Raw genomic sequence first — 14,465 nt, 5'->3', positions numbered from 1 at the left:
GACGCCGCCCCGCCCGGTGAGGCGCGATTGGCTCCACGCGCTTCCGGGCCAATGGGAAGCTGGCCCGCCCTGCTGTGGGCGCGCGCCTGCTGCGCGTGGGTGCCGCGCGCGGCGTCAGGTGGGCTTCTTGCGGAGGCGTGAGGGAGGGGGGGATGAGGGAGAGCGGGGGCAGCGGGAGCGACTTTCCCAAAGGCTGGGAGTTCTGCGGCACGGCTGGACCGGGCCCGCGGGGTACCGGGTGAGGAATGTGGGGCCATGCGGGGTCACCCCGTGAGGCGGACCCGCCTGCGGATCTCCCGGTATTTACCTGGATAACCTAACTTGTACCTGGGATTTCAGTATAATTACCGCCCGCAGTGTTGCTCCGCCTCTGCAGCGGCGTTACCTAGGATTTGGGATTGGGGAAACAAGTCATAGAGAAGTTTGTCACCAGGTGAAAAATGTGAGGGAAGCAGTGTAGGAACCCCGTCCTGGGACTGCCTGAAGGATCAGGATTGGGATTCCTCACCTGAAATCATCGAGTAGCCTTGAATTTCGTGTTTGCTAGCATGCAGATGTAAATATCTATCACAGGAAACCACGGAGCAGGTCATGATGTCGTCGTGTTGTTTTGATTTTTAGGAAATCTCCCGACTTGGACCAAGGCAGAAAGAAAAACCCGGTGCTTTTGCATAGCTGTATCAGCGTTGCCTTTCTGCGTACAACACAGACAGTACTCATCATTGCTGTAACCAATAAACAGGAATCATAATATGCAAAAGATCTTCTCTAGAAAGAAAGATACCCTCATTTTGGATGATTGTCCTTACAGTCTAAGAGATTAACTGTTGTGAAAAAAGATTTTACTGTTTTTTGTGTCCATAAGAGACAGAAAGGACTCAAAGAACAAGCATTTTGAAACAGAACCTTATACAGCTTGACAGCCCTTGGGCTTTTATTAATAAACATGCCCATGCAAACTGTATTTTTCATTTTATAACTGCATCAGATACAGTGAGCTAATAGTGAGATAATTTCGTCTTGTGATGGCACTCTTTTCTCAAACTAGTCAGCAGGGTTTTCAGGCTTTGCTATGGAAATGTCACATGTTCTGGCCTGTTTCAAGATGCCGACAACTGTTTGCTGCCTCTTTCAGCGTCCCCAATAGGGAAAAAATTAACTATCTCAGTTTTATGACATCTTCCAGCACTGCATTACCAGTGGACCCCAAAGAAACTGACGTCTTACCTACCAAGAAAAGATCTGAAATTGATTGCAAAGAAGGAAAAGGATGGGATGAGGAGACTAAAGAAATACCTGAAGGGAAATTCCGCTTTTCTTCCTCTCTTGGAGCTGCAAAGAAGTGGTCAATGAGTCATGTTCAGTCAAGGCATAAGTTTAGCAATGTACAACCTCCAGAAAAACCTTTGCAGGCTGAGGAATGGAACAAACTAAGGGAAGATTTCCAATCACCTGAAATATTTGAAGAGGTCATGCTGAACAGTATGATCAGGTGCAACAGCCCCATTGATGTGGCCAAGTCCTTGCTGACCCACCTGGCAAAGCGTAATGGTGACATTGCATATAATGTGTTGGTCAAATACCTGACACTGTGTGTCCAGCAGGGACAGGTTTCAGAAATCCGTGATGTGTATGATATAATGAAAGTCAGATTTAAGATTTTAGAAAGTGGTGCTTACAACCTTCTAATCAGGGGGCTGAGCAACTCAGATCAATGGAGAATGGCCTTGACTCTTTTGGAAGAAGTAAAAAAGATTATGATTCCCTCACGGACATGCTATGAATCTTGTATCAAAGCAGCCAGCCGTCACCAAGAAATGAAACTCGCCTTTGAACTGTATGATGAAATGTTGGCTAAAGATGTGATCCCAACCTTGGATGTCCTGCAATCATTTTTTGACTACAGCAGGGGTATGAAAGATGCTGAGTTACAAAAAGAGCTCTTTGGTATCCTCTTATATTTGAGAGAGAACCAGATATATCCTCACAAAACATTTATGCGGAGTATAAAGCTATGGTTTGAAAGGTAAATAATGTTTCAATAGCAAGGTGCAGTTCATGAGGAGGAGGGATTCAGATTTTCCCACAGATCAACTCTGAGACCCCTCAAGGTCTCATTTTGATTTTTGCTTCTCCACAAGAGACTTGTTGTCATGAAAAATTGCATTTTATTTTTGCTCCCAAATTATTGTGAAAGTTTAAAATTTGTACTGATTTCATCTTTTCTTTTACCTGTTAAATATTACTCCTTGGTACAAAAATTAGGAAATCATGGTGGGTCATGGCAATTCAAAATAGCTGACTTCTTGTCTTTCTGGGGTGGTACATGAGGAATATTGACAGGTGTACGAGGGCTTTGCCTGTAATTTATTGAAGTGTAGAAGTAGTAAGCTAGTTGAAAGTTAGATAGTTTCTTTTTTTAAATGAAAGAGGCAGCAAATTCCACTAGGTAAAGTGAAGATTAAATGTATTGACTTTGTTCACCTCCTAGTATTCTATACAATCTTTATAGGAGGCTCTTTGTTTCAGCACGGTATTTAGCAGGTCACACGGTTTGTTGTCATGAGAAGTGTTTGTCAGACTCTGCAAATTACAGCTTGTTACACTGTGCATGCACAATGGGGTTCACCTGAGCCCTTTCCATTTTGTCATGAGCTCGTATGTGAGCCCATCTGTGATTTTTTTTTTTTTTTTTTTAAACTGTTGGCTTTGATTTATGTGGGCTACAGAGCCATTTTACAGGTTACTCTTCATGGATGGAAAATGTGGCAGTGGGAATGCACTACCATTTTTGGAATGGTTTATGAATGTGTAGGGCAGTAACTTAAAAGTTGTCAGTGCACCCTGATTGTTTGTATGGTTCTTAAAATTTGGGGACAACATAAACTGTGGAGGTTGATGGTGTTAGTTCTTTGCATGCTGTTAAATGCTGGTTCTTTATATAGTATTTCCAGGTGTTACTAAATTAATATGGATCTTTGTGTAATTCCTATGCAGGGTAGATGATTGTTTGGTTTTTTATTTCTAAATGTTGACCAAAATGTAATTATTCTGACAGGTAATTCAGATATCATTAAATAAGAATCTAATGTTTTTATTTATCTTTCCCTCTGTACATATTAGTATACCAGGAGGGAACTGGAGAGGACGCCTGACCAACATTAAAGACAGGTAAATGCAACATTTTATTTATAAGTGAGGTGTTGTCTTGATTATTCTATCTTGAAATCTTCTTTCAAAAACAAAAATAGTTTTCCTTATATACGACAATATTTTAATCCTTGAGGGTATGAGCCTTTGTTGTGACATACGATTTCACAAACTTCAGTTTCCAGCTCTTTCTTGTACATTAAACAAGACCCAACATGCACATTTGGAAAAGAGTTATGCTAAGCAGAGCCAGGATGGAAAAACACAGCAAAATATAAGAGTTTTTAAGTAAAAAAGTTTTACTGTGTGGCTTATTTGTCTACTGTTTAGGATTTAAAGACTTTATTTTTTGTTGGCTTTATAATACTGTTGTTTAACATGATATATAGTGGAGAAGCTTTGGTGTGTAAAGTGTTATCTTCTTGAAAACTGATACTGTTTGCACACTGCAGTTAATTTGTACAGATGGAAGGTTTCTCCCTTCCTATCTGATTATCAGTGAAGACAAAATAGTTCTTAGGTTTTCACAGGCATAGCTTGGATGTGTGTTTCTATTACAGTGCAGTTTTCTTAATGTCTGTAAACTGCTATTTTAAATGTTATTCTATTTGAAACCTTGTTCTATGCTTTTGTAGCAATTTGGCAGCTATAAATGTATTAATTAGGAGCATGTTTCCAATGGATTATGGGTTTTTTAGGTGGTTTATAAAAATACTTTATGTTGCATACTCTGAAGCAAAAGCTCGTATAGAGCCTGCAGCTTTTGAAGCCCTTGAAACAGCAGCACAACTCACTCTTCTAAGAATTGTTTTCTATACAATAAATTATTATTGTGTATGAATGTGTGTGGTACTGTACTCTGTTATAATAATAAATAATATTTTAGACAACCTTTTCCAGCCTTTAAGAGCTTCAAAATTCTAAAGTCATTTGTCTTGACTAAGAGCTGAGTCTGTTTTCTATCTTACTGTCTGTAAACAGTTAAAGACTTTGAGAGCTAAAACTGACTTAGATCACCTCACCTTTTACCATGGCTTAAGAATCTGTGAACAAAGTGATGACAAGTAGTTACGTAGTAGTTATGCTGTTAGAACTGTAAGAACACTTTATTTTGAACTAAACAAGTTTGAGGTAGCCTACTTGGATAAGTATTTGAATAAAATTAAAATGGTTTCAAGAAAATAAAAATAATAAAAGAGCTTTGTTTTGTTTAAATAAAATGGATGCTGACAGATAAACCAAAAAAGAGTTCATTGGTTTTGTTGGTGTTTTTATGTGGGCTTGGTTTTTCTTTTTGGCCCTAATCATAAGGGACAAAGCCCTTAATGTATCTCTGAAACTCATGCAGTGATTGTTACTAGACTCTTCTCTGCAGTCAGCATAACTGATGTCTTAAAACATGAGTCTTGAGTTAAAAAATCCATGGTTAAAAACTGTTTTTTCCTAAACTGACTTTGGCAAGTTAATAGGCTTATTCATAGGTTATTCTGATTTTGTATAAATACTGGCAGTTATATCTAAGATGCTCATATGCAGGATATTTTCTTCTTCCTCTAGCACTGAGTTCCTAGTTTCTTTAAACAGTGATAGCCAGAAACTTGAACCCCCTACAAATAAACCTTGAAATTTGACCATTTTTTCTTTTGAGAGTTACAAGACTTTTCATCTGTGGCCTTTTCCCAGTGCTGGTAAGGTTTTGCAGCACTCGGTTGGTGAGATACATGGTTGTGCCTCTTGGCGGGCATGGATCTGAGTGTTCTCTGTAGTGTAACCTCGCTCATGCTGTTCTGGAAAATTGTTCAGGATCTCTTGCGACATGCCAGCGCTCTTCTTAAGGAAACTAAAGAGTTTGAGAGCTGTTTCTTCACATCCCCTATTGTTCTATACTGTGATCTTTTCTTTTATGGTGGATTTTCAATCTCTTTGATATTCTAGTCTTAAAAAACATGCATGGACTAATCAGTGGAGAGTTCTTGCATGTGTCAGAGACAAAATTGTATGATTTAGGATTTGCAGACTGCAGTTGCTACCATAGCTGCTGGTCGTGCAACAGGGAAAAAAGAATACTGAGAAGTGGATGATGTAAGTGATAAGGAAACTGTGCCAGTGCTTGCAGTCACACAGTCCCTGACACAGCTGTGCCTCATGGAAGTGTTTGTGGCTCTGGGAAATGAATGCCAGTTGGTGGCATTGGTTGACTGTACCTGCAGAGCTTTTTCTTCTGCAGCAGTCTGCATTTCTAGATCCGTGTGAGACTCAGCCTGTGCTGCAGAGCAGGAATGGAAGTATTTTAGCAATAAACAAGTAGTGATTAGTTGTCAGGAGACAGCAATGTAAAGCTGCTTTCTGTTTGGGTGCAGTCAGCCAGATATTAGAAAGTCCTTGGTGTTATGGGGCATCGTACAGGTATGCCAGTGTGACTTAATATTCCTGAGAGCTTTCTGAGAAAAGAGTATTTCTGTCTTAGTCCCATTCTGCTCTCAGTCTGTTCTCTCTGACCACCTTGGAGAGATCTGAGCAAACAGCCTAGAATTAAGGGGAAGTCTGGTAGTGAAAGACAAGTGGCACAAATAAGTCAGTATTGGTCACTATTTGCTTTTCCAACTGTACAACAGATTTATGTTACCTTTTCTTGCTTTCCTTGTTTTTTTTTTTTTTATTTTTCCTTATTCTTTTGGGCAGGGTTATTCCTATACCTGTGGCAGGTTTGGTTATTCTAAACCTTGATAAACCAGGCACATATAGCTTAGCTTTTTTTGTTAGGAGCAGTCGTTGGCACAACAGTGGAGCATTTCACTGGTGCATTTTCTTGTTGTAAGACTTCGGAATGGATTTATAGCTAGATCAAGGCTCTGCGATGTGCCTGCTAGCTTCAACTAACATGTCTACAGCTGTTTCATATATTCTGTTCAGGCCAGTGCAACAGGCTCACCTTCCCACATTGACATCAGGGCTCTGTGTGTCCGTAATGACTTTCCTGTCTAGTAGGGAAACTTTTGAATGTTTGAGATGTGGGAATTTGTGGTAATGCTTAGGATAGAACTCCTATCTCTCAAGGTATAAATAAATGCTGAGGAATTAAATATTCTGTTTTCCCCCTTGCTTTCCTGCAGAGTTTTACTGCTAAGTCTTCAGATGTCACTAGAATTAAATTTTTGGTGCTGATCCCACTAAATCACATAAAAATAATTCTAGTGACTTTAGTAGGGTTTGGATGCATCACAGAAAGAGTACAGCTGATTTTCTGATGATTGTACTCTGTTGGGGTTCTTGTAAAGAATTGTGCTCGTTGATAAGTTAGTAATATTTAAGGAGTTTCTTATTTAAAAGCCTTTTTCCTTTTATTTTCTTGTTTCGCTATTATTGCAGTGGACAATGCCCAGTTTGCAACCATCAGCTGGAGGATAGTAACCTCACAGAAGAGGAGTACAGTAATCTCAGCGAGAGAATAGTAAGGGATGTGATACATGGAACCGACACTTTTAGAAAGACAAGTCCACAGGTAGGTCTTGCACACTGCCAGGTTCATTGGCTACAAAGGTAATATACAAGTAATGTTCAGACACTTCAAAAACACTACAAATTTTTTTCTTTGTTTTAAACATTGATGGGCCATTAGATACGTCATGAGGTATCCTATGTGTCTTTTTCAGTTGTGTTTATAATTCAGGTCTAAATCTCAGCATCTTTCATATTTTATTTGTTCTTGTATCTTCAGCCAGGTATTAATGAATGCTGAAATAATTAAAGTGTGGGGGTTTTAATGTTAAAAAATTAAAATATTTTAATCCTCCAAAAGCTAAATTTAAAATATGGAATAAAACCCAGTAAATAGAACAAAATAAGACGTCTAGTATTTTGAGCTTGCAAAAAAGTAAAAGAACCAGTTGTAGTTTTGTTCTGTCACCTTTCACAGCCCACCAACCAATCAAGTACTCCTCAGTTTTAAAGATACACTTTCATATTTATAATTACAGTATACATTAGCTTTTCAAAGGTTGTGGTAAACTTATGAGAGGGCACAATTTCCAGACACTATAGTATATTGCAGTTCTGTGACTTCAGTAAAGCTTTTGACTTTGCCTCACAGCATTCTCCTGGGGAAGCTGGTAGCCCATGGCTTGGACAGATATGCTCCCCACCAGGTGAAAACCTGGCTGGATGGCCGGGCCCAGACAGCAGTGGTGAAAGGAGCTACATCCAGTTGGCAGCCGGTGACCAGGGGGGTTCCCCAGGGCTCAGTGTTTGGGCCAGTTCTGTTTAATGCCTTTGTCGATGATCTGGATGAAGGGGATCAAGTGCGCCCTCAACAAGTTCACAGCCAACACCAAGCTGGGTTGGGAGTGTTTATGAGCTGGAAGGTAGGAAGGCTCTGCAGATGGATCTGGATAGACTGAATCAGTAGGTCGAGGCCAACTCTATGAGGTTCAATGAGGCAAAATGTCAGATCCTGGACTTTTGTCACAACAACCCCAGACAGTGCTACAGGCTGGGGACAGAGTGGCTGGAAAGCTGCCCGGAAGAAAAGGACGTGGGGGTGCTGCTTCACAGCAGCTGGACATAATCCAGGGTGTGCCCAGGTGGCCAAGAAGGCCAGTGGCATCCTGGCCTGTATCAGAAATAGTGTGGCCAGCAGGACCAGGGCAGTGATTGTTCCCCTGTGCTCAGCACTGGTGAGGCCATATCGCTAATCCTGCATCCAGTTCTGTGTCCCTCGCTGTAAGGAGGACATTGAGATGCTGGAGCGTGTCCAGAGAAGGACAACAGAGCTGGTGAAGGGTCTGGAGAGTATGTCATATGAGGAGTGGCTGAGGGAGCTGGGGTTGTTCAGCCTGGAGAAAAGGAGACTCAGGGGAGACCTTACTGGTCTCTACAGGTACCTGAAAGGAGGCTGCAGCCAAGGGGAGGACAGTCTCTTCTCCCAGGCAACTGGCAACAGGGTAAGAGGACATAACATCAAGCTGTGCTGGGGGAGGTTGAAGTTGGATGTTAGGAAGAATTTCTTGACTGAAAGGGTGGTAAAACATGTAATGGGTTGCCTAGGGAGGTGGTAGAGTGAGTCACCGTCCCTGGAGGTGTTCAAGAAATGACTGGATGGTGCACTGAGTGCTATGGCCTAGTTGACAAGGAGGTGATCAGTTGGATTCGATGATTTTGGAGGTTTTTTCCAACCTTAATGATTCTATGATTCTATTTCTGAGACATTTTGTGTGGAGATAACAGATTTGGTGGTAGTGATATGGAACAAAGCTGAGCCCCACTAGATGGAGCCCACACCACATCTCAGGGCAGGTTTGCTTTATCTTTGAGTATTGATTTGGGATTTGTTGCAGCTGGCACCTCAGTTCTTCACCAGCTTTGAAAATATAGAAGAGGAAACCAGGTTTAATTCTTCAGGCTTTCTGCAGGCACAGACATTAAACATGCTTATCAGTTACAGAAACTTTAAATAATTAATCTTGGGGTGTTTGTAATATGTGCAGCCTATTGTGCAAACATCTAATTTCCACACAGATTTTATTTTTGGTTCAGGACTTTTGATCTGATCTAGCTGTGAATTGTACAGGAGAAAAAAATTATCCTTTAAAATGTAGCAGTAATTTTAAGTATTTAATAGGTACTGGTGTTCTATAATATCATAAAGTAAACAAAAGGCTGTGTTTTATCGAATGCTGTATGGTTTGAAAATTTCAAATGTGTCAAGTAGGCAGGGCTAGATTGGCAGTACCAGTTGAAGGTGGGGAGATTTAGGAAGGGAGTTCTGGGTAACAGGACCTTCACACACAATCTGAACAGTAGTAGAAATTATGTTCCCCCTGTGTGAGAACCTGATTGATTAAATGAATGCAATCTAATGAAACAAAGACTCAATACACTATATTAAATTTTGATGTCAGTAGATTCTGTTAGTTTGTGTGATAGCTGAAATTCCATCAGTTATCACTCTGGGGCCACCTACTTACTAGTTTCAAACTCATCTTGTTCCAGTTCTGTATCAGCAGGCAGTCCCTGAATGGAGATGAACTTGGTGAGTTTACTGTTGTTTGTACAGCTTAAAGCCTGCTTCTTCAGTGAATTTTGAGTATGGATGTGGGGGTAGTGGCAAAACAGTGTCATGATGTATCAGATGTTTCCAGAAATAAATTTGGGACTTTTTAATTGCCCTTGTGCTGTGAAAGCAGACATGTGGTGATGAAAATACACTGCCCATTTTAGGTATGTCAGACTGTGTGACTTCTTCTGCAGCCAGGGGCTTCCAGAGGGGAACTAGGTGATGAGGCTGAAATAAGGATGTAAGCAAATATATCTGAGAAGGCGGGGGGGGGATTCATTTTCCAGTCAGTCACTTTTTTTGTAGTAGCCATAATTCAAGTAGGAAACTTTAGCTTTGTATTCCTTCTTCTCTCCTAACTAGTTTTCTTTAGTGCATCTGTATTTCTTGCAATGAAATGATTAATCAGGGAAACAGTTTGTTTTGAGCTCAGTATTTTTTTTCCAACAGTGTTTCAAATTGAATGTGTAATGCATTTGGTCTTTTTTTCTTCACTGAGGAACAGTCTTTTGTCTTACTTTTGCAACAGCATCATTGCTTTATTTTATTTCTGTCACTTAAGAATAAATGTGATCAGAGTAGAAAATTAGGAACAAAGACTTGGTTTGTTGAGGATCCCTCAAAAGTGGTTTGTTGTGCTGTGATTAAAAAAAAGAAACCTTTTTTGTAATTAGTTTTAGGAAAGAAAATCAAACAACATGGGTTTGTACATCAGAATGGTAGTGAACACTGTTTACAAATATGTTAAAAAGATGGCTTGCATGAACTATGATTATCTGTGATAAGGAAATGTTACACATTAAAAGTAGGCAGTAATTCAGATCCTTATGCATAGCTTCTGGAAGGTCTGTTAGGCTGTCATATGATGATCTCATACAGTGAGCTGTAACCTTGCAGGCTGCCATAGAAAGAAAACAGTTACAATAAGACTGTCACCTTTCATACCAAATTTCTATGTGATATTTTCAGTCAGATGCTTGTTTACTCTGGCTGCATTTAATTGAGAGCTATGCCATTGAGCCTGGGAGGCTATAATTGGTGTGCTGAGATGCAGAATCAACTTTAGCTGTGATGACTTTCATGTCGCAGCTGCTCCTGGGTGTTTACGCAAATGCTGAAATTTCATTCCCTTTGTGGTCCTACATACCTCTAATAAGCCTGAAAGGACTGTTGTGCAGTGGGAAGGAAGCTCATTGGAGATGTTTATGTGCTGTCAAGAAGGCAGGAAGAGATGGGCTTGTGGATGGGATGTGAGTTTCCACACTAGATCTGGACTAAGCAGGGATTTTACATATTCTTCTAGAACATAAGGGGAGGACAAAGAGGAAGTAGCCCATTCATCTCAGCTGAATGAGGCGGTATTTTTTCCAAGGAACCTTGAAGATAAAGTTCTAACTCTTACCTTTTAGATTGATACTTTTTTTTTCTGTAAAGCTTTGGTTCTCCTTCCAACTCCATGATTTGCTCCAAAGGCTAAGTGACCCAAAGGGGGCTTTGGGTACATGTCAGTCTTGTTCTGAATGGAGTAATTAATTACTTCCAAAGCCTCTATGTACTAATGTTTAAGAAGCCTCTGTCTGACACATTCTGCTCTAACCCCACCTGGTGGTGCCTTCACTCTCAACTTCCACTGTGATCTTCTCATTTTTCTACCTGCTTCGTTGACTCTCAGCTTGTGGTCAAAGTCAGCTAAATTGCCTGCACTTTAGCTGTTTGCAAGGTGAGCTACTCTTACTTGCCCTGAGATGCCTGGGTGATTATGGCTGTCCATCTTGGATGTCATGGCTTCTTTGCTTGAGCTCAGGAAGGCTAGTTAATTCACTTAGGCTGCTGTGTCTCCTTGGAAGATCAGGGGCTATGAGGAGAAAAGCGCTTCCAAGCAAACAGCTGATACTGTGTGCACAGTATGTGCCACAGCCCAGGATACGTGTGCCATTTACCTCCTCTGCAGTATTCTCATGTGGGTTAGCTGAGTCCTGTGCCAGCCGTGCCCGCTGCGGACAGAGGCTGTGCACGGGCAGCACGGCACACATCGCAGCCAGGGTGCCTGCAAGCACCTTCCTGTTCATGACCATGCCTCTGAAGGCTACAGCCACAGGAGTTCCTGACTCTGGGATTATTTGTAAACTCAGAGACGCATGTAACAGGCCAAACAAATCGTGTGCAGTCCAGGCTACCTAGGGATACCATACATAATACCGAGAAAAGCCTTCCTGTTTAGAAGGGTTTGGAGGGGATTTCCAAGCTTTGAAACTGTAGGGGAAGTATTCAAACCCTTCAGGCATAGGAACTAGATTTAAGAGTGCTCCACCAAGGCACCTTAAAAAAAAGAACTGGCTGGATTTCAGTTTGACAGCTGAATTTTATTTCTCACACTTAGTATTCATTCCTGTGTTTTTCTTCTGATATCAGGAAACATTGCTGAAAACAAAGCAACCCCCATAACATTGTATTTTATGAAACTGTTAAAAATTGAATGTTTTCACTTCTCTGAAAGCTGCTCTTGTGATACTGGAATACACCCTGTTTGATAATAGGGATAGTTAAATTATAATTAAGTGCAGTATAATATTTGGTTAATTAGAATTTGCTCTTTCCTTGCACTTGAGGATATTGTCATTTAACAAGAGGAGAAGCACTGCTTCTGTTGTACAAAGCTTAAACTATTGTGACTTCCTCTTGAAAAAACACACGTTGAATATTGTAGTTTTGCATTTTTTAATTCAACTAGTATCTCTCCACCATTCCTGAAGTGAGTAAAAACTTTATTGTTTAGAGGAAGTGACAAACAGCCTTTTCTGCAGTGATTTGAATAGGTTTTAGTGTAGTTTTTTTTGTTCTTAACACTTAGAACTGTTACAGACATTAAAATTATTTCAAAATACTAATGTGGATTACTCTCATTGCACTTGCCAAGGGACATGGTTGTTTAGCTATATTTTCTTTGTTTTGAAATATTTATTTATGTTATCATGTTTAACATAGTGTCTGTAAATGCTAGTAATGAATTCCTTCCCTCATTTTTGTTGTGGTTTTGAAGCTTGTAATCTGTATGTGCACTAGTATGGGAAGAAAAACATGTATTTCTGTTCTATAAAGCTATAGATGTATTTACAGAAATAGTATTGTCTTACCAAAAATTACTATTTTCATATTTATTACTACTGCTATTTCAAATACTTTTCACTGTGCAAACTAGACTTTTGAAGTCTGAGGGTACACTTACTTAAGAAAACACCCTTTAAATGAATTATTTAAGGTAGCAAAACTAGTCTTTTTATTCTTGCTTGCTTTTTCAAACAATAATTCCTATAGTTCTTTTTATAAAACCAACCTCTCTTGCTTTTCTGTAGTATTCCACGCTGGGAGTAACATTTCATAGAATGTTGTAGTTTCATAACTTAGTCAGCATAGTCAGGGCTACCTATGGGAAAAGGTGATCCCAGTAGTCTCAGCTGTTACCAATCTCATTCCATATTCTGGCTGCATTTTCATGCCAGGACAATCCTCTGTGTTGTAACCTCAACAGGGGGACTGGTGCAGACTAAAACTGTTGTATGGGCTCAGTTCATCCACTTGAGTCTTTCTCCATGTGCTAACATGTGTGCATAGGTAGGTGAGGGAACAAAGCCAGGAATGAATGGCTGAGGAAAGGGAGAAGGTAGAAACACCCTTTTCTGGGGCAGCACCAGTACATACCAGTATAAAATGATGGTGAAATAGTGCATGAGCCATCCAGCTGGTGTGAAATACAAAAAAAATGCAACTCTTTATGCTTTTGCCAAGATATGAATGGACTTGAGCCACCCACACCCTAATGATTAAACAATTAATTATTTTAAAACTCTTAAATTCTTTACATCAATGTAAATTCCATCATGGGTTTGGTTATAGCTGGCTTTTTCTCTCAAATTGATTTAGTCAGTGTGTATCCGTTTGTGAAGAAAAGATTTTTTTAGTAGAAGGTGCAGTGAATCATTTTTAAAGGTTGCGTAGTTGGCCTTCCTCCGTTTTCCCAGTAAGGCAATGAATGAAATCAGGTGGGTTTTTACAATTCCCTTTTCTTTTGTTCGTGGTGTGAAACAGGATATCACTGGAGCCACTGTGAGCACTGTGCTGTGCTGTGCTGTGCGTGTGTGTGGGGGGAAGTCCTGCAGTGAGGTAACAGCCCTGCTGTATTGCAGTACTTCTCTGCATGACCGGAGCCTTAAGAGGGTCACGTCAATAAGCAATACAAAATGTGGTTTTAGTTTAGTTCCTTCAGTTTGAGTCATGTTTTTGAGGCTGGGAAAATGGATTTTTCCTTAAAAACTTTGTGAGATGAACCCAGTCAGAACAAGTTAGAAATTAGTGTAAGATTTGCTGTGTTTGTTTTGGTGCTCTTACCTGGAGGATGGGGGGGGAGGGAGGGGGCAGGGAGAAAGAGAGAGGTGTGATTTGCTACTTGTTGGCTTATTGAAGGAGTTAATCAGAAGTGCCCTTTGTCTTGCTGAGCAGGATGTTTCCATGTAAATGCTCCTGTGGCATACGCAGGGGTACGTGTAGATCATGTTGCAGTCTCCATTTGGAAGGGTAAGCCTTTGTGAATAGCTTGCTTTTTTTTTGCCTAAACCAGCCTGGCTCTTGGGGATGGTCCTGTGCAGGGCCAAGAGTTGGACTCAATGATCCTTGTGGGTCCCTTTCAGCTCAGCATATTCTGTGATTCTGTAACCTTCACGTCATCCTTGTACTGCCTTGATGGCCATCATGTTTGGATTCTCTTGATTAGTTGTACCCTAACTGCAGCTGTGCTCTACTTCATTTACTGCTTAGAAAGAAAGCCTTTAATTTCTTCTAACAGTTAGCTAATGGGGGAGATATCTTTAGGGAACTGTGGATGAATCATCTGTTTACCACTGTGGCTGAAATAAGATCTACATAAAATCCAGACAAATCCCAGTCTTTAAAAGATCAACATCCTTTGAATTGTCTCCTTTCTCTCTTTGTGGTGGGTTGGTCTTGGTTGGACACCAGCTGACCACCAAGCTGCTCTGTCACTCCTCTCAACAGGACAAGGCCAGTAGGGGGAGAAAATGAGATGGAAAAACCCTTGTGAATCAGTATAGAGACGGTTTATTAAAGGAAAAGCAAAGGCTGCATGCAGAAGCAAAGAAAAATAAAATATTTATTCTCTACTTCCCATTGGCAGGTGATGTCCAGCCACTCCCTGGGAAGTAGAGCATCACTATGCATAGCAGTTGCTCCAGAAAACAAAGGTCATAAT

At 40.5% G+C, this 14,465-nt stretch overlaps 1 protein-coding gene across 3 annotated transcripts in view; it reads left to right on the top strand.

Annotated features, from left to right (window-relative positions):
• Positions 1 to 30: 30 nt before the first annotated feature.
• PRORP (protein only RNase P catalytic subunit) overlaps positions 31 to 14,465 on the top strand; it is a 41,339-nt gene continuing 26,904 nt past the window's right edge. Inside the window, exons 1-4 of one of the 3 annotated variants that reach the window (XM_039553182.1) lie at positions 31 to 118; positions 622 to 2,026; positions 3,124 to 3,171; positions 6,520 to 6,652. In XM_039553182.1, coding sequence (XP_039409116.1) covers positions 1,026 to 2,026; positions 3,124 to 3,171; positions 6,520 to 6,652 — 1,182 coding nt within the window. In that variant the 5' untranslated portion in view covers positions 31 to 118; positions 622 to 1,025. Of the gene's footprint in view, positions 119 to 184; positions 300 to 621; positions 2,027 to 3,123; positions 3,172 to 6,519; positions 6,653 to 14,465 lie in introns of those variants that run through there. The other 2 variants (XM_039553183.1, XM_010392307.3) reach the window with 2 other exon arrangements.

This window comes from Corvus cornix, chromosome 5 (assembly GCF_000738735.6).
Source record: "Corvus cornix cornix isolate S_Up_H32 chromosome 5, ASM73873v5, whole genome shotgun sequence".
NCBI lineage: Eukaryota > Metazoa > Chordata > Aves > Passeriformes > Corvidae > Corvus > Corvus cornix.
Note: the sequence above shows the minus strand (reverse complement) of the source record. Positions and strands in the feature narration are given on the sequence as shown.